At 43.9% G+C, this 20,507-nt stretch overlaps 1 protein-coding gene across 1 annotated transcript in view; it reads left to right on the top strand.

Moving 5' to 3' along the window:
- The window catches only part of crtac1b (cartilage acidic protein 1b), a 432,025-nt gene extending 428,517 nt beyond the window's left edge, over positions 1 to 3,508 (top strand). Inside the window, exon 15 of the mRNA XM_060842222.1 lies at positions 3,378 to 3,508. Coding sequence (XP_060698205.1) covers positions 3,378 to 3,409 — 32 coding nt within the window. The 3' untranslated portion in view covers positions 3,410 to 3,508. The remainder of the gene's footprint in view (positions 1 to 3,377) is intronic.
- Positions 3,509 to 20,507: the final 16,999 nt, after the last annotated feature.

Raw genomic sequence — 20,507 nt, 5'->3', positions numbered from 1 at the left:
ATTTGGAGGTGCCGGTGTTGGACTGGGGTGTACAAAGTTAAAAATCACACACCAGGTTTTGGGAGCACTAGCTTTCAGAGCACTGCTCCTTCATCAGCACAACCACCTGATAAAGGAACAGCGCTCCGAGAGCTAGTGCTTCCAAATAAACCTGTTGGACTATAATCTGGTGTTGTGTGATTTTTAACTTTGTATATCATGGTCACCCAGGTCTAACCTTTGGGAGTGTGTGCCAGGCACTGAGGGACTTCAACAGCTGATGTGGTTTAACTAGGCTCCTGACTTATTCTCCCCAAACACTGATATCCCTCCAAAATCCCACACCAGTGACAATACATCACAGAACAATAGAATCCCTACAGTGTGGAAGCAGACCATTAAGTCCACACCAACCGCCAAAGAACATCCCACTAGACCAAACCTAGCCCTGAAACCCTGCATTTTCCATGGTCAGCCCACCTAACCTTGACATCTTTGGACTGTGGGAGGAAACCAGATCACCCGAAGGAAACCCACATAGACACAGGGAGAATGTGCAAACTACACACAGTCGCCCCAAGGCTGGAATCGAACCCGTGTCCCTGGTGCTGTGAGGCAGCAGTGCTAACCACTGTGCTTCATCATCAAGCCTCCATGGTGACTATTCAACCACCTGAACCTTCACAGTTGAGTGCATTTCTGTTATCACGTGCAGTTTACAATGGGATCTGGCTCACAGCACCATTGAGTGAGGCTATGAGGAATTGAGTTGTTGAGATGGGGAGAGGGCGATCTGAAAGGATGGCGGATTCAATAAGAGGTTTGAAGAGAATTGGATAACTATCGGAAAAGGAGAAACTCCTGGGCTTGTAGAGAGCAGGGGGGTGGAACTCACTGAATAGCTTTACAAAAATCCAGCAGATGCATAATGGGCAAAATGACTCCTTCCTGCACTGTCCTGACAAAGGGTTCTACTTGAAAGGTCGACTCTCTTGCTCCTCAGAAGCTGCCTGACCTGCTTTGGTTTTTCCAGCACCACATTTTATCAACTCTGACTCCTCCAGCACCTGCAGTCCTCGCTATCTCCTTTCTGCACTGTTCTAATCCTTTGCTTTGCCATGAGGGATCGGCAGATAAATGACTCTCAGTATTGATATTTGATTATAAAACACGTACGAAGAGGGAAGTGGTGCCTTCTTAAAATGTGATCATCAAGCAGCGTGGCTCATTTCCCAACATTCAACCCAATATTTAATTAAAAAGAGAGCAATGACATATAAACATTGTAAACAGCAATGACGAGGCCATCAGATGAATATTTTGAATATCGACCTGCTCTTCAGAGAACTGAAAGGTATGAGCAAATGAAACAGGAAACAGCTCAAGCAAGAAAGAGTTGGACAAAGTTAAAAATCACACAGCACCAGGTTATAGTCCAACAGGTTTATTTGGAAGCACTAGCTCTCGGAGCACTGCCCCTTCATCAGGTAGCTGTGGAGCAGGATCATAAGACACTTGCTATAAATTCTGTGTCTCATGATCTCATACTCCACAACCACCTGATGAAGAAGCAGCACTCTGAAAGTTAATGCTTCCAAATTAACCTGTTGGACTATAACCTGGTGTTGTGTGATTTTTAACTCCGTCCACCCAACGCTGGCACCTCCAAATCAAGAAAGAGTTGAGAGTGCTGAGTATGTCACAATGGAGCAGTTAGTGAGTTTAATCTTTTGGTTCGGAAAGTATTTTCAGGGAAGTTGGAAAGAAAGGAAAAGGCTAATAGGAAAAGATGTTCCCAGTCAGACAATAAGAAATTCTTGAGTAAGATACCAGACAGTCTTCAGTGGCTTCAGAAGGTGACTAACCTTCACATTCCCAAAAGGAATGGACAACAAATGCAGGCCAGCAACACTCACAATCCATGGAATAATAAAGAAAAACAGGAGAGAGGAATTCCAATCAGCTCCAAAGAAGATGGGATTGTTAATGAATAAGTGAACTTAGACAGGATCATTACCCTCCTGTCTCATCTTTGGGTTAGACACTGAACTGTTGCAATAAGAATTTAGATTCATAAAACAACCTCTCACTCCAGGCAGGAGCTAATTACTGCCATTGCTGGAATGTGCACTGAAAACAAAAAATGCTGGAGATTGTAGTGGGTCAGGCAGCATCCGTGGCGAGACAGCAAGCTAATGTTTTGAGTCAAGATGACTCTTCATCAGAGCTGAGGTGAAATATGGAGGGGGCAGCATTTATACAAAATGGGGCTGGCTGTGGCAGAGGTTGGGGGGTGGGGGTGTGGCGGGGTGCTGGGAGAGAAAGGATGTTGATAGTTCCAATTCGATGATCGAAATATGAGAATGGCAGAACAATGGTGTATCTAATTGCCGGACTGGAAAATAAACATACAGTCCCACTGGGGTCGGGGGTGGGGGGGGAGGTTGGTAGAGAGTAACAAGCAAAGTTTAAAAGAAAGGGAAGGAATGGGTTCATAATTTGAAGGCTTTGAACTCAACATTGAACCCAGTATATTATAAAGTGCCCAGTTTGAAGATGAGATCTCTCACTCCAGTAGGTTATCATGGTGTTAAAAATCAGATGACAATATTTGAAGAGGTGCACAGTGTTAACCTGGTCAGCGTAACCTCAAACCCTCAACAATGCCAAAAAATGATTAAATGCATTATTGGCATTATCTTGTATGCAGAATTGTCATGGCATTGCCAACCTGAACATTGTTGATCTTACTGTGAAATACTCTGGGGGATATTTAATAGTAACATGTCAAACAAGTGCAAGTCAGTTGCCGTTCTAGTTTCAGCTGATGATACTGGGCTAATGGTGGTGTTTATCAACGAAATACAACAAACCCAGGTTCATAAACTTTAAGGAACAGGGTCTGGCATTTGCAAATCTCTACCAGATGGACGAAGATACTTTGAATTATTTTCAAGGATGGTCAAAAATGGTTAGGAACAAACAAACAAACAGGTACAGCTGTGGGCGGCACGGTGGCACAGTGGTTAGCACTGCTGCCTCACAGCGCCTGAAGACCCGGGTCAATTCCCGACTCAGGCGACTGACTGTGTGGAGTTTGCACGTTCTCCCCGTGTCTGCGTGGGTTTCCTCCGGGTGCTCCGGTTTCCTCCCACAGTCCAAAGATGTGCGGGTCAGGTGAATTGGCCATGCTAAATTGCCCGTAGTGTTAGGTAAGGGGTAATGTAGGGGTATGGGTGGGTTTCGCTTCGGCGGGTCGGTGTGGACTTGTTGGGCCGAAGGGCCTGTTTCCACACTGTAAGTCTAATCTAAAAAAAAAGCTAAGCAGAATAAACAAAAAATTTAAAAAGTGGAATTTGATAAACATGTGCCCTCATTTCAATCTCTTTTTTTAACAGTTAAACCTTTTCAGATTCCCTACTGTGAGTGAGGGTCCCAACAAGGGAGAAGTGTTGGTCACCGTCAAGTATTGGCTGACACAGAACTTCACTTTGCTTCGCAAAAGATTCAGTTCGCGGATGTATTCACTCATTTCTTTCTCAGCTTTTACGTTAGTCAAAATTCGAGATGGAACACTTCACCGTATATGTTCCTGATATCAATTTTGTAGGTCAAATCGATCTGTGATTATGGGGTTTCTATATATTCAGATCAAGTATTCCCAAGTCATTTATCACATATATTAGGCATAGCTTAAATAAATATGTGCAAAGTACCGTCACGGCTGATAACCCTTTAACCCGCACTTTAGAATTCCCTCTATCGATCTCAGCTTTAAAAGGTTCCAAGATATTGCTTACAGAACGATTTTAATGAAGAGGGACACTTTTAGAATACTGCTCACCCTTCTCTATGAAGGATGTTGTTAAACTTGAAAGGGTTCAGAAAAGATTTACAAGGACGTTGCCAGGTTTGGAGGGTTTGAGCTATGAGGAGAGGTTGAATAGGCTGGGGCTGTTTCCCCTGAAGTCTGAAGGGTGACTTTACAGAGGTTTAAAAAATCATTAGGGACAGCGATAGGATGAATAGCCAAGGTCTTTTCACAGGGTAGGGGAGTCCAAAACTCGAGTGCATAGGTTTAAGATGAGAGGGGAAAGATTTAAAAGAGACCTAAGGGGCAACTTTTTCATGAAGGGGGTGGTGTGTGTATGGAATGAGTTGCCCGAGGAAGTGGTGGAGGCTGGTACAATTACAATATTTAAAAGACATCTTGATAGGTACATGAGTAGGTTTTAGAGGAATATTTGCCAAATATTTGTAAAGGGATACTAGATTAATTTCAGATTTGTGGTTGGCATGGACAAGTTGAATCAATGGGTCTGTTTCTGTGCTGTACAACTCTGACGAGATGGTTCCATGGCAGACCAAGGCCATTCAGCCCATCAAGTCTGCACTGGCTCTCTAAAGTGAATTTCAGCTAGACCCACTCCATCCTCCAACCCCACAGTTACCATGGCTAATCCACCTAATCTGCATATCACTGGACTGTGAGAGGAAACCCACACAGACACGGGGAGAATGTGCAAACTCCATACAGATAGTTTTTTTTAGATTATATTCCCTACAGTATGGAAACAGGCCTTTCGGCCAACCAGTCCACACCGGCCCTCCGAAGAGTAACCCACCCAGACCCATTTCCCTCTGACTAATGCACCTAACACTATGGGCAATTTAGCATGGCCAATTCATCTAACCTGCATGTCTTTGGACTGCGGGAGGAAACCAGAGCACCCGGAGGAAACCCACGCAGACACACGGAGATGTCCAAGGCTGGAATTGAACTCGGGTCCATGGTGCTGTGAGGCAGCAGGGCTAACCACTGAACCGCCCCATTTCCAAGCTTTTTTCAGAACTCACAAGAACTTAAAACCTCTTTAACATAAGCGAGTAAACATTATACATTGAAATAGCCGAATCAGAGAACCAGAACTGTCATTCAAACCATTGGCCAAACGCTGGCAAGTGGAGCTAGTTTAGTTTGGGAACTTGGTTGGTATGGACGAGTTGGACTAGGGTCTGTTTCCATGCTGTATGACTCCGTGACTCCAAATGCAGAGAGCCCAGACATCCTTTACAGGGTTGAAACTGCTGAACCCCAGCAAAACAACAATGTTTGATTGACCTGTGACCTTCCTAGCTTGAATGGAGTAACACCTCACCAGGCAATGTCTTGCCATATAATTTCCGTCTTCCTTCCTTCTCTTGAAAAAAAGTAACACCTATGTTTATCCAACATTGTCCATCATGAAAGGACAAGGACTGGGCAGTATGGTGGCACAGTGGTTAGCACTGCTACCTCACAGCCCTAGAGACCTGGGTTCAATTCCCACCTCAGGCAACTGTCTGTGTGGAGTTTGCACATTCTCCCTGTGTCTCTGTGGGCCTCCTCCCACAGTCCAACAATGTGCATTGGTGAATTGGCTATGCTAAATTGTCTGTAGTGTTAGGTGTAGAGGAATGGGTTTGTTGGGCTGAAGGGCCTGTTTACACACTGTAAGTAATCTAATTTGTTTTTTGATGCGCAGTTGGTGAATAGTAGGAAACGCAGCTGTCATTTTAAACACAGGAAGATCCCATGAACAAAACACTGATAATGAGAAGATAATCTATTTCATTGATGTTGATTAAGGGGTAAATGTTGCCAAAGCATATCTCCTTTGTTCTACTTCAAAATATTACCATGAAGTCTTTTACAAGGCCAGATGAGGTCTTGGTTTAACATCTTACCTGAATGATATTACCTTCTACAGTGCAGCACTCTCTTGGAGAGCCTGTCTGTACTTCATATGGAGTGGGGCACAAACTGACAACTTACTGACTCAGAGAGGAGAGAGCTCCTGCTGAGTCACAGGTTACTGAGGATGGCCAATTCCAGGGAGTCAGATACATATCCAAGCCAAAGGATATGTGCATTAAACTTAAAACAATAACTGCTCCATCTTGAAACAATTATTTTTTTAATGTAACTGCTTAAAGTAAACGTTTGCACAAAAGACAACAGACCACTTCACAGTTTAATTAAAATCACTGGGACTAAAAGACTCATGCCAAACATTTGGTAAGCAGATTAGTGAGGGCTGTGTAACCAAATCCTTTCTCCAGTTCTCTCAACTGCTCGATATAAACTTACAGTCCCTGCCATCGTTCCATTGAGACATCATTTGCTGGAGTAAAATGACACATAATAATAGTATCTTCACACTGGAACCAGAGTAACTCAGACATCTTCTCACCCTCTGTTGGATTTTGCTGTTTCTTTCGCACCCTTCACTACGTTTTGTTCAAAAAGAAATGTCTTGCATTTACTTAGCACCTCAGTTACATGGATAAATGGGGGAAGTTGGGATGCCATTCCTGAAGAAGGTTGACAAGAGGTCTGATGGAGGTATTGAAAATCCATCAGTGATTGGGACAGAGTAGATAGTGAGGGGGAAGGGCAGAGAACGTGAGGGTACAGATTTCAGTCCTTGGCAAAATAAAAGCATTCCTGACGAAGGGTTTATGCCTGAAACGTCGATTCTCCTGCTCATCGGATGCTGCCTGACCTGCTGTGCTTTTCCAGCACCATACTCTCGAGTCTGATCTCCAGCATCTGCAGAACTCACTTTCTCCTAAAGTAAAAGCAGACTCATTAAATCTCCTAGAGTGTGGAAACAGACCATTCAGCCCATACTGACCCTCTGAAAAGCATCCCATCTCTGTAACTCTGCACTAATCATGGCTAGGAGACAGCGAGGACTGCAGATGCTGGAGATCAGAGTCAAAACATGTGGTGCTGGAAAAGCACAGCCGGTCAGGCAGCATCCGAGGAGCATCCAAGTCGAAGTTTCAACATTAAGTCTTCATCAGGAATGTGGCTGATGTTACCATGGCTCACCCACCTAGCCTGCACACTATGGGCAGTTTAGCCTGGCCAATCCACCTCACCAGCACATCTTTGGACTGTGGAAGGAAACTCACACAGACATGGGGAGAATGTACAAACTCCACACAGATAGTTGTCCAAGGGTGGAATTGAACCCGGTTCCCCGGCACAATGAGGGTAGCAGTGCTAACCACTGAGCCACCAGGTGACACAATATGAGAAAAAATACTATCTCATGCAGCAAGTGGTTAAGAGCTGGAAGGCATGGTAAAGACAAAATCAATCGAGGCATTCAGTTGGAAATTGAAAAAAGAGGAATGTGCAGGGGACAAAACAGGAGAATAGCAGAGAGGCAGCACAGCTGCGATGGGCCAAATAGCCTGCTTCTCTGTTTTAACTATTCTGTAATGTAGCATTCCACAACCACAGCCAATGAATTACTTCTGAAACGTAGTCACTTTTGTAATGTGGGAGACACAGCAGTTAGTTTTGCACAGGGCAGATATCCACAAGCAACAGTTTGTGAAAATCTGCTTTTAGTGATATTGAATGAAGGATAAATGTTGACAAGGAAACCAGAGACAATTCCCATTTTCTGGTCCTCAGTTTAACACCTCACTTCAAAGACAGCATCACCACCAAGGCAGCACCCCCCCTCAGTACTGCACTGGGTATGCCAGCTGAAATTGTTATGCTCAAGTCATCAGACTCCGATATGGAAATAGAAGACACTGAGTTTCATCTGACAGTATCAGACAAGAGTCACATGGTCTGCTGGAACCGCCCCTTTTCAGTATGGTGCTTCTCCAATGCTGTGGGACTGTTTGGATTCCAATGGGACAAAAATTGGGTAATGCATTATCTTCAGCTTTGGCCAGCAATCCTGCCAGAGAGGTGCATATCTTTTTATGGACATCTGAAATTTGATTTAGGAACTCCTGCCAGGACTTCGAGACAGAGTATTCATATTTTTGGTCAATCAACCATTCCTCCGATTGTTAAAATCTCCCCAAGCTATCGTTTGCTTTTTCTCTGGTAAAGTCAGGAAAATACATTAGATATTTATCAGACTGTTAAGATCAGCTGTACCACTTTCTGTCCAAAATATTTTTTTTAAGAGAAAATGGAGCCTTTCCTTCAGCATTTCTCAGTTGTCTGAATTTTCTCGGCCAACAGGCAGCCATTTTGATTTGGGATTTTCTGCATCCCAGAATAGTTTAACTCAAGTTGGTAGATGGTATAAATTTGGACTGGTCTGGGACTTGGAGTCCTTTTGGTGGTAGTAACATTTACTGGCATTGGCTGAGATCATCTAGCTGGATCTAGATTGGTTGAAACCCCAGGATCACAGTAAAGTAAGTGAAGATGTTCTATTGACTAGAAAAACTGTGGAGCCAACAATCCTCAAAATTGTTGGATTACTAGTGACAAAACTTCTGAATATATTAAGACAGAGCTTTATTTTTTAAGAAGTATTACATTTTTCTTTAAAGAGATTGAGAATGATGATCAGAAAATGTTCTCATTAGGCTTTTCTTCCTCCTTCAATGCCTTCTTTTGGATTTCAGATTCTGAGGTGATCGTGACCCAATATCTCACAGTTTCAGAGAAATCACACACACAAAGTTTCTACACATGTTCTTTGTTACGGAGAAATTCTTTACTCTTACTCACATCCAGGAAAAGAAGATCAAATTGGAGATACTGCTTCAAGATCATAGAGATAAAAGGAAAAAGCTGATGGTGTGGTTACTCATAACCTCGCCAAAAAAATCCTCAGAATCAGAACCCAAAAAAATTCACAAAGACGTGGAAATGAACACAACGCTGTGATGGCAATGATTCAAAAATGTTATAAATAGTGAGCTTCTAAATGCATAATTAAAAAGTAATAAACAGATACAGCAAATAATCAAAAAGCCAGTTAAAGTTGACCTTGATGTCCAAGAGAGCTAGAATTAGGAGTGTAGGGTACAAGTTGCACCATTTCTTTACAATGACCTGGTGAGATGTTTTTATACTCATTCACAGGATCTGGGTGTCACTGGCTAGGCCAGTATTTATTACTCATCCCTAATTGCCCAGAGGACACTTAAGAGTCAATCACATTGCTGTGGATCTGGAGTCACATGTAGGCCAGACCGGGTGAGGATGGCAGTTTCCTTCCCTAAAGGACATTAGTGACCCTGATGGGGTTTCTCCCCCCCAAAAATCAACAACAGTCATTAGGCTTTTAATTACTGATTTGTATTGAATTCAAACTCCACCATCTGCTATGGAAGGATTTGAACATTGGTCCCAGAACATTAGCTGCATCTATGGAACAAGAAGTCTGGTGATAATACCACTAGGCCATCATCTTCCCTATAATTGAAGCCACAAACAGAGATGCATTCAGTGTGGGTACCATACCTTCATAGAATCATAGAATCCCTACAGTATGGAAGCAGGCCATTCGGCCCAACAAAGCCACACCGACCCCCTGAAAAGCATCCCACTCAGACTCACCCCCCTATTCTATCCACGTAACCCTGCATTTCCCATGGCTATTCCACCTAGCCTACACATCCATGGACATTATGGGCAATTTAACATGGCAAATCACCTAACTTGCACATCTTTGGACTGTGGAAGGAAACCGGAGCACCCAGAGGAAACCCACGCAGACACGGGGAGAATGTGCAAACTCCACACAGTCAGTCGCCCGAGGCTGGAATCGAACCTGGCTCCCTGATGCTGTTACGAATATTTTAGAGATGTACCTGGATGCAACCTGGCCTCAACAGGTTAATTTACAAGGAGAGATTGCACAAATTAGGTTCATATTTTTTGAAATTTTGAAGGTGAAGGGGTGATTTGGTCAAACTTTTCAAGTTATTGATGGGAACGAATAATTTGGAGACACAATTTTCATTGGAGAAACTCAGCAGGTCATGCAGCATCTGTGCAGAGAGAAAAGTTCACCTTTTGAGACCAATATGACTCTAGTTTGGAACTGAAGAGAGGTTGAAATCTCATAGGTCTGTGCATTGACAAAGGGTGTGTGTGGTGCGGTCTGCTGGAGCAACAGACGGGGTCAGAGAAATGTACGTATCTGTTTCTGGCTTTATTTCTGATTTGGGCAGCAGCAGTGTTTTGCTCTTATTAAATAAATTATTTTTACTAGTTGGGGGAATCTAGATGTGTAGTCAAATAATTATGGCCTGATTATTCAGGAGTGGAGTTAGGAAACAATTCGACACAAGTTTGGAATTCTCCTTTGTAATGCAAGGTCAATTGTTAAAATTACGTTTGAGATTAATAGATATTTGTGAACAAATTCTTAAGGGATATAGGGCAAAGGTGGGCATGTGGAGTTAGGTTGCAGGTGTGATGGGCTCAAGAACCAAACAGCCCACTGTTCAGAATATCGAAATATAAATTTCAAAAGTACTACCCAACTCTATACCTTCTCATTACCTCCACCACTACAGGTGGATCAGGTAATATTTTTGCTCCTGTTAGTCTGATTCTCTCGATAGCTTAAAAACTATTTCAAAATGGACAAGTATTGATTTTTCCATTTACCATTTTTTTGCCCACTCGGTTAATCAATAGTTTAACTTTTCCAAAATTGTCTAGATTCTGGAAAGGTTCCATCAGACTGGAAAACAGTGAATGTGACTCTGAGTTGTATAACACAGTAACAGACCCTTCAGTGCAACCTGTCCATACCCACCAGGCAACTTAATCTGGCCTAGTCCCATTTGCCAGCTCTTGGCCCATATCGCTCTTGACCTTTCCTAGTCGCATACCCATCCAGATGACTTTTAAACATTGTAATTGTACCAGCCTCCACCACTTCCTCTGGCAGCTCAATCCATACACATACCATCCTCTGTGTGAAAAAGTTACTCCTCACATCCTTTTGAAACTTATCCCCTCTCACCTTAAACCTATGCCATCTTGCTTTGAAATCTCCTAACCTGGGAAAAAGATCTTCACTATTTATCCTATCCATGCCCTTCATGATTTTATAAACCTCTATAATGTCACCCCTCAGCCTCTGATACTCCAGGGAAAACAGCCCCAGCCAATTCAGTATCTCCCTATGACTCAAATCCTCCCATTCCAGTAGCGTCCTTGTAAATCTTTTCTGAACTCTTTCAAGTTTAACAACAACTTTCCTATAACAGGGAGACCAGAATTTAACACAATATTCTACAAGCGGCCTCACCAATGTTGTGTATAGCCGCAATGCTCAATACATTGAACAATAAAAGTAAGCGTGCCAAACACTTTCTTTACCATTTCATCTACCTGCGACTCCACTTTCAAGGAACTATGCTCCTGCACTCCCAGGTCTTTTTGTTTGTCAACACTCCATAGGGCCCTACCATTAACTGTATGAGTCCTGCCCTGGTTTGCCTGACCAAAACACAACACGTCACGTTTTATAAATTAAACTCCACCCGCCGTTCCTCAGCCCACTGGCCCATCTGATCATAACCCCATTGTACTCTGAGGTAATCTTTTTCACTGTCCGCTACACCATCAATTTTGATATCATCTGCAAACTTACTAACCATACCTCCAATGTCCATATCCAAATCATTTATGTAAATGATGAAAAGCAGTGAACCCAGCATCGATCCTTGCAGTACAGCGCTGGTCATCTAGCTCCCTCTTGATTCCATGTGATCTAACCTTGCTAACTAGTTTACCATGTGGAAATTTGTTGAATGCCTTGCTGAAGTCCATTTTCAAAAAGTTCAATCAAGTTAGTGAGACATGATTCTCTACACACAAAGCCATGTTGACTATCCCTAATCAGTCCATGCCTTTCCAAATACATATTAATCCAGGATTCCCTCCAACAACTCACCCACCATCGTGGTCAGACTCACCAGTCCTTGGTTCGCTGGCTTTACCTTACCACCTTTCTGAAATAATGGCACCATGTTACCCAACCTCCAGTGTTCCAGCACTTCACGCATCAGTGATACAAATACCTCAACAAGGGGCCCAGCAATCTCTTCCCTGGTCTCCCACAGAGTTCTACCTTTATGTGTTTTAAGACCTGCAGCACCTCCTCTAATGTGATACGAACACTTTTCAAGACATCACTATTTATTTTGCCAAGTTCTCAAGCCTCCATTTCCTTCTCTGAAGTAAATATCGATGCATAATTTGTTTAGTAACTGACTCATCTCCTGTGGTTCCACACAAAGATGGTCCTGGTGTTCTCCAAAGGTCCCTTTTCTCTCCCTAGTTACTCTTTTGTCCTTAATGTATTTGTAGAATCTCTTTGGATTCTCCTTGCTGTCAAGGCTATCTCTTGTCCACTTTTTGCCCTCCTGATTTGTCTCTAAATATACTTCTACAGCCAATTTTGCACTGACCTTCTGAAGAGCATCCCTACCCACAGGCCCACTCCCCCCATCCTATACCTCCAACTTTGCATTTTCTCATAGCTAATCCACCTAGCCTGCACATCCCTGGACACCAAGGGCAATTAGCATAGCCAATTCACCTAACCTGCAGATCTTTAGACTGTGGGTGAAAACCTGAGCACTCAGAGGAAATCCACGCAGACACGGCAGAGGGGGAATTTGTTAACTCCACACAGACTGTTGCTCAAGGTTGGAATCGAACCCGGGTCCCTGATGCAGTGAGGCAACAGTGCTAACCACTGAGACATTGAATACCTTTGAGGCAAATCTAGATTCTTGATTGAAAAGGGAGTCAAAGGGTATGGGGCAGTAGGTCGTAATGGATGTAGATTTGCTCGCTGAGCTGGAAGGTTCATTTTCAGAGGTTTTGTCACCATACTAGGTAACATCTTCAGTGAGCCTCTGGACAAAGCATTGCTGATGATTCCTGCTTTCTATTTATATGTTTGGGTTTCTTTGGGTTGGAGATATCATTTCCGGTGATGATATCATTTCCTGTTCTTTTTCTCAGGGTGGTAAATTGGGTCCTAGTCAATGTGTTTGTTGATAGAGTTCCGGGTGGAATGCCATGCTTCTAGGAATGTTCGTACGTGTCCCTGTTTGGTTTGTCCGAGGATGGATGTGTTGTCTCAGTGGTGTCCTTCCTCATCCGTTTGTGAGGATACTAGTGAGAGTGAGTCATGTCTTTTTGTCGCTAGTTGATGCTCATGTATCCTGGTGGCTAGTTTTCTGCCTCTTTGTCCAATGTAGTGTTTGTTACAGCCCTTGCACAGTATTTTGTAAATGACTTTAGTTTTGCTTGTTGTCTGAATGGGATCCTTCAAGTTCATGAGCTGCTGTTTTAGCGTATTGGTGGGTTTGTGGGCTATCATGATGCCAAGGGGTCTGACTACTGGCTGATTAAGCTAGCAGAAAAACTGAGCAGTTCTCCAAGCAAGAAATGAGAGAACCACTCTGATGAGCACGGTTAGCGATCACCTTACTGCCTGTGAAACCTGGCTGCCCGTAAATTGGTTGCTTTGTTTCCTCTTCAATCAACGAGACCACCCCCACCCTCCTCTAGCTTATCTCTCCACGCTTCAGGCTCACTGCCTTTATTCCTGATGAAGGGCTTTTGCCCGAAACGTCGATTTCGCTGCACTTCGGATGCTGCCTGAACTGCTGTGCTCTTCCAGCACCACTAATCCAGAGACTTCCACAATAGCAACCCCTTTGCATCAATTGTTTGATGGCCCCTCCTTTTCCTGGGCATCTCAGAGGAGACGGTGCGTCATTTTATTTTAATTCTGTGCACGGAAGTGGATTCCACATAGTGGAGAGAATGAGCTGTTTCTCTCTGCGTGTCTTATTATGAAACCAAGACATCTCAATTATTACAGCAAAAGGTCAACAACGCTGCTTGAGTTGTAAGCACGACTGATATAATTATTCACTTCAAAAGATGTAACTAGGTCCTTCTGAGCTCAGCTTGTTCTTGGCTCCACGCACAAAACCAGCAAGAGAGATTTTCTTATATATACAATATTCTGTGTGACGAGGTGCCAAATCTCTGTGGTTCTTTTGTGCCTCATCGCCACAGACCCTATCCCTTCCCTTTGTGTCTTGTGTTTCCATCCTTGGAGAAACGTCCCAGGACGATGATGAGTTTGCCCATGTTGGAGGGACATAAACAAGCTGCAGCAGGAAGTCAGGGGGACTGAGGGCTATGGCTTTGATTTTTTTTTCCTGTGTGTGCTGTATTGTGGAACACCCCCACTGGTGACTGGCACCTCGCGAGATGGGACAGAAATCCAACTGTAACCCACATCAAAATAAATTCAAAGCAAAACAAAGAAATGATTTTGAGGTGCTAACCCGACTTTGAGTCCTGGACTGTCTAGTAGTCACTTCTTGGGGCAGGGTAGATATGGAAAAACTGATTGTCCTTGTGGGAGAGTCCAGGACTAATCTCGGGATAAAGAGTTGCACGTTTAAGAAGGAGATGAGATGGAGAGTCAGAGAGGGATGTAGAGTATATTCGAGAATAAGATAGATTTTTAATGGGTGAAGGGTTGTGGGGAAAAGGGAGGGAATAGGAGTTGGGGATCAGATCAGCATGGTAAGGTGAGAGAGGGGAAAGTTTAAAGGAAATGAGACAGACAAGTTTTTAATACATAGAGTGGTAAGAGTTTGGAAAGTGCTGCAGGGGTGGGGGTGGAGCCAGATATGATGGGGACACTTAAGGGCCTTTTAGGTAAGTACATGAATATGCAAGGAATGGGAGATATGGACCAAGGGCAGGCATTAGTTTCATTTGATGTCATGTTTGGCACAACATTGTGGGCCGAAGGGCCTGTTCCTGTGCTGTTCAGTCCGATGTTCTATCTCACTGAATGGCACAGCAGACTTGATGGGCTGAATTAAGTGTGTGGTGCTCGAAAAGCACAGCAGGTCAGGCAGCACCCGAGGAGCAGGAGAGTCAACGTTTCAGGCAGAAGCACTTTATCAGGGCTTATGCTCGATTTTCCTGCTCCCCGGATGCTGCCTGACCTGCACCACACTCTCTCAACTCTGATCTTCAGCATCTGTAGTCCTCACTTTCTACTCCTTGTTGGGCTGAATGGCCTACTGAATCAAGCAGTCATTTCTATGTTTCTGTAGGTGTGTCTCAGGCCTTATAGTCTCTAGCAGATACAATTATGTATTTAATTTGCTTCAAATGGATTCCAGTCTGTGACACATTTCCAGGTTACGACTATAGCTTCAGGGAACGACCATTTCTCATTTTGCCAAATCCTGGACTTTGAGGAGAATTTATTGAGATTTTTCGGAGTTAACTAACTGTCACATAGGTGGATGGTCTGGCTGGGAAGAGCTAGGCTGTAAGGTGATTCCAACATTTAACTCATTCACAAAAACAGTAAAACAGATCGGAAAAAGAGTCACTGGACTTAAAACTTTAATTCTGTTTCTCTCTCCATAGATGCTGCCAGACCTGTTGAGTTTCTCCAGTAATTTCTGTTTTTTGTTTCAGATTTCCAGCACCCACAGATCTTTGTTTTATCGAACTAGGTTAGATATGTTCCCCCTAATGGAGTCTTCGAAATCGGGAACAAGTTACCAGTTGTCGGCTGCAAAGAGGAATAAGGCAACTGTTTTATCCAAGAACAATTTGAATTTGTGGAGCGCCTTTAAGATGGTAAAACATCCCAGGGTGCTTCACAGGACCATTATCAAACAATATTTTGGCACTGCAGTATATATGGAAATATTAGGACATGTGACTGAATGCTTGGCCAAAGCTCTCATTTTTGAGGAAAGCTGTAAGTATAGAACCCAAGAGGGGATAATTTAGCTCAGTCTCTTTTATCATTCAGTTAGATAATGGCTAGCGTGTGGTTGAGCCCCACAACCCCAGTCTTGTTCTATATCCCTTCTATTTGATTCATTGTAGGGAGCCAACTCCAGAGATTCCAGACTTGAGCTGACGAAGGCCCAGCCATTGCAGGTGGAAACGGTCACAGGAATCTTGCTCAGTTGTGAGCAATGAAAGCTTACAGCATCTTAGAATGACATAATCCCTACAGTGTGGAAGCAGGCCATTCAGCCCATCAGGTCCACACCAACCTCTCAGAGAGCAATCAAACCAGACTTCCTCCCCCCACCCCGCACCCCCCCATATTTCTCTTGGCTAAACACCTGGCCTACACATCACTGGACACAATGGGTGATTTAGCGCAGCCAATCCTCCTAACCTGCACACCTTTGGATTGTGGGAGGAAACAAGAACATCTGCAGGAAACCTGCACAATGTATAAACTCCACAGTCACCCGAGGATGGAATTGAACCCACATCACTGGTGCTGTGAGGCAGCAATGGTAAACACTGAGCCACTGTGCCGCCCTTAGTGTTGAAGAAAACGCTTCCCTCAGGAGAAACCATTCCTACAGCATCGGCAATACGTCAACAATGTGAGGGAATTCACTCATTTCATTGCTTCCTTCCAGTCTGCCACATTTTTTTTGGAGGTAATTTCCATGTCAAAGAACTTGATTGTGTAATGGGTGATGGATCCCACTTCCTCAGCACGGCCCTAATTTTGTTGGGTTCCATCGATTACTGCATGCACCATCAATCTGAGGAAGACTGGGTTATGTCTGGAATGCAAACCAACAACTACATAAGACAGACACAGAATACTGCACATTACTCAAATGTCCATGTCTAGTTCTCTGACTTTCTTTCTCAAGTAGTAAGATGACACACTGAGGGAGACCCCCACCAATGTTGTAGAAATATCTTGAAAGAGGGGAGCACAGAGTGACAAGTGAAGGGGGTTAGACAGGAGGATTTGAGTTGTAGGGAGAGGTTAAATGGCTATGGCTGTTTTCCCTGGAGAATTTGAGGCTGAGGGGTGACCTTATAAAAGTTTACAAAATCATGAGGGGCATGGATAGGGTAAATAGACAAAGTCTTTTCCCTGGGGTGGGGGAGTCCAGAACTATAGGGCATAGGTTTAGGGTGAGAGGGGAAAGATATAAAAGAGACCTAAGAGGCAATATTTTCACTCAGAGGGTGGTATGTGTAGGGATGAGCTGCCAGAGGAAGTGGTGGAGGCTGGTACAATTGCAACATTTAAAAGGCATTTGGATGGGTATATGAATAGGAAGGTTTGGAGAGACATGGGCCAGGTGCTGGCAGATGGGACTAGATTGGGTTGGGATATCTGGTCGGCATGGACGAGTTGGACCCAAGGGTCAGTTTCCGTGCTGTACATCTCTATGACATCTTTCACTGACTCTGTACAAAACGTGGTCCAAGGACAATTCTTAAAACAGCACGTCACCTTAAAACGAGCCACACTCAGCACTCTAGCAGGCAAATTCAACAAAAAGCCCTGCACACACTCCAGGAGGAGACAACTTCAGAAGAGTATCTGTCGTACGTGGTATTAATGAAATACCAAGTAGATAAGAAATCCTTGAACAGTGTGACCTATGCGGGAGAATCAGAGAATAAAAACATAATTGTCAAGTGCAGTGACTGCTCTGCACATCTGTTCAAACATTAAAAGCACCTGACACATGCACACTGTCAGATAACAACTCGACACTGAAAAGCAGCCACCAGTTCCTGCACTCTTCAAATGCAAGCATCTTCTATTTATACATTGACTTTCAATGAGCTAAGATTAGTTAAGCAGCTTAAGTAGGATAGCAATGAATGATGTCCGACTATTCAGTTTAATTGAATCCACCAACATAGAAAGAGCAATGAAAAGGCAAAAGCGCAGCAACTTTCATTTATATTGTGCCTTTCACTATCTCTGGTCACCCACAGCACTTCAAGCAAAGGAATTTTTTCAAGTGTAGTGTCATGATGTAGGAAATGCCACAGCCAATTTGCACACAGTAAGCTCCCACAGAGAGGAATGAGAGAATGGCTTGGTTATCGGTCTTAGCTATATTGGTTGTGAGGTAAATGGCGACAAGGGGATAGCACTCGCACTATTTCAAATCGGTGACAAGGGATCCTTTAGCTTTTTCTCAGACAGATCAGAAGGAGCTGAATTTCTTATAGCATTGTTTCATCACACCATGGGGAGTGCAGCTGTCTCTCTCTGTATGCACAGTACTGGAGAAACACCAGCTTAGAAACACTGCACTCACATTTCTAGAGTGTGTTTGTGAAGTAACAACCTTCTGATTGCGAGGTGAGAGTGTGCTGGGAAAACTATGCTCCCCGGTCCTCTTACAGGACATTTGTGTATTTCATTGCTGCACCACAGGGGACCGAAGCAAATAAACTTCATTGTAATGCTGCAGCGAGTACACTGTGTGCTCAGGGACACACACCCAGCTCAGGGACTGGAATAAGCTGCATTTCCATTCTAGTTTATCCCTCTGAACACTCGCTCGCTTTGAGCCCTCCTGGATGCTCACAGCATCCCTGCCTTGCCTTGTTGCACCTTGCCCTTCAGCTGGGGATACCAGGCTTATATCACTGCTGTCCTGCCACTGGCGTTCGGTGCTGACACAATGCCAGGAAGCTTCTCAGCAAGCCCCAATCAAGTCGTCACTAAATCGAGGACAGCCTCCAATACCAGTCCAAGCACTTGGACACAGTTAGCTGGCTGTTCCCAGTGGCCAGTGTTAGTATCCACCCATACCAACTTCCTGCCCATCCCTATAATGATGCATTTCCCATGGCTAATTCATCTAGCTTGCACATCTTTGGACACTATGGGCAAGTTAGCATGGCTAATCCACCTAACCTACTGTTCCTGGGCACTATGGGCAATTTAGCACTGCCAATCCACCTAACTTACTGTCCCTGGATACTGTGGGTAATCTAGCATGGCCAATCTACCTAACCTGCGCATCTTTGGATTGTGGGAGGAAACTGGAGTACCCAGAGGAAACCCACACAGAAATGCAGAGAATGTGCAAACTATCCGAGGGTAGAATCAAACCTGGTGATGTGAGGCAGCAGTACTAATCACTGAGCAATCCCAAAATGCAAAATGAAATTTTGATTTAAATGACTACACCTTTTCAATTGGCATATGTTTCGTACAAAAGCTCATCAAAATCTGTGACTCTGCTCTGGAAATCTATACAAAGTTAAAAATCACACACCAGGTTATAGTCCGAAGCACTAGTTTTCGGAGCACTGCTCCCTCATGAGGTAGTTGTGGAGTATAAGATCATAAGACACAGGATTTATAGCAAAAGTTTAGTGTCATGCAACTGAAATTATATATTGAAAAAGACCCGGATTGTTTGTTAAGTCTCTCATCTTTTAGAATGAACATGTTGGTTTCAGTTCTGATGAAGGAGCAATGCTCCGAAAGCTAGTGCTTCCAAATAAATCTTTTGGTCTATAACCTGGTGTTGTGCAATTTTTAACTTTGTCCACCCCAGTCCAATGTCGGCATCTCTAAAGCTGGAAATCTGTGCAGGTTCTGGCTATGGAGGGAGTGAAGCAACGGTTTAGCACACTGACTCCTGGGATGGCAGGGAGATTGGATCAGTTCGGACCATATTCACTGGAGTGCAGTAAAATGAGGGGGATATCACATAGAAACCTATAAAATTCTAACAGGACTAGACAGGGGAAACACTGAGAGAATATTCCCGATGTGTGGGGAGTCCAGAACAAAGGGTCTAAGAATAATGATTGGGCCGTGTAGAAATGAGATGAGGATAAATGTCTTCACTCAGAGAGTGGGGAGCCTGTGGAATTCTCTGCCACAGAAAGTGATTGAGGACAAAATATTGTATGGACACAACAATGGTACATTGAATGTACCATTCCAGGTCGTATGTCTGGGTTTTGCTTTGAATTCAACTCCCTCTGCTCCTGCTTTCGCTGCAGGATGACTGATCCCCGTGTAATACAGATATTTATAAATAGAGCTCCTGTCCTCCCGTTCTATCAGAACCATCTCAGCCCTTGCTGATTTGGCTGAGGGCTGGTGTCAGGTTTGTGTGTGACGTGACCTTTATACAGACTTGCAGGTGCACAGCCCTGCTTTCACAACAGCCGAGTACAGAGGTGGGGTGCTGTTTCATGGGGTTGGGGGGAGGGGGAGATTGTGGGTGAGTTGGTCAAGTCTCTCTCGCTCTGCCTGCAGCAGTCATAGGCAAGTCCTCTGATGGCAACACAAAACCTTCTGTTTACTTGCCGATATTATGCTTTTCTTCCCCCTTCCTTGCTCTGCTTTTCCCTTCTTCCCTCCACCTGAACAACATCTCAGCAAGTGTCCTGGAATGTGTAAAAATGGGGATAATACAGTTGCACATGTGGCAATTCCTGTTCGACAAAACTCAACTCCGCCCACAAGGGAAGTAAACATTCCCTGGGTCTTCACAGAAACATTCTAGGGCAAAATAAAAAACCCAAACTGGGTAGAGATTAGCACGGCCAATGCCCATCTTTGGACTGTGGGAGGAAACCGGAGCAAACTCACGCAGACACAGGGAGAATGGGCAAACCCCACAAAGACAATCGCCTGAGGTGGGAATTGAACCCAGGTCCCAAGTGCCATGAAGCAGCAATGCTTACCACTGAGCCACCGTGCTACCTCCAGGAGCAGTACTTATATGAAGAGATGATAATGCACACTCAGCGCCGTGAACAATAACAAAGTAAATTTACTTCTTGAATTGAAGATAATGTGGGTTAAAGAGATAACATGTGAGCGCTGTATCATCTGCAAAACATCTTACCGTGCTGCTTGAATTTCCTT

The sequence above is a fragment of the Hemiscyllium ocellatum genome, chromosome 22 (assembly GCF_020745735.1).
Source record: "Hemiscyllium ocellatum isolate sHemOce1 chromosome 22, sHemOce1.pat.X.cur, whole genome shotgun sequence".
Lineage (NCBI taxonomy): Eukaryota > Metazoa > Chordata > Chondrichthyes > Orectolobiformes > Hemiscylliidae > Hemiscyllium > Hemiscyllium ocellatum.
Note: the sequence above shows the minus strand (reverse complement) of the source record. Positions and strands in the feature narration are given on the sequence as shown.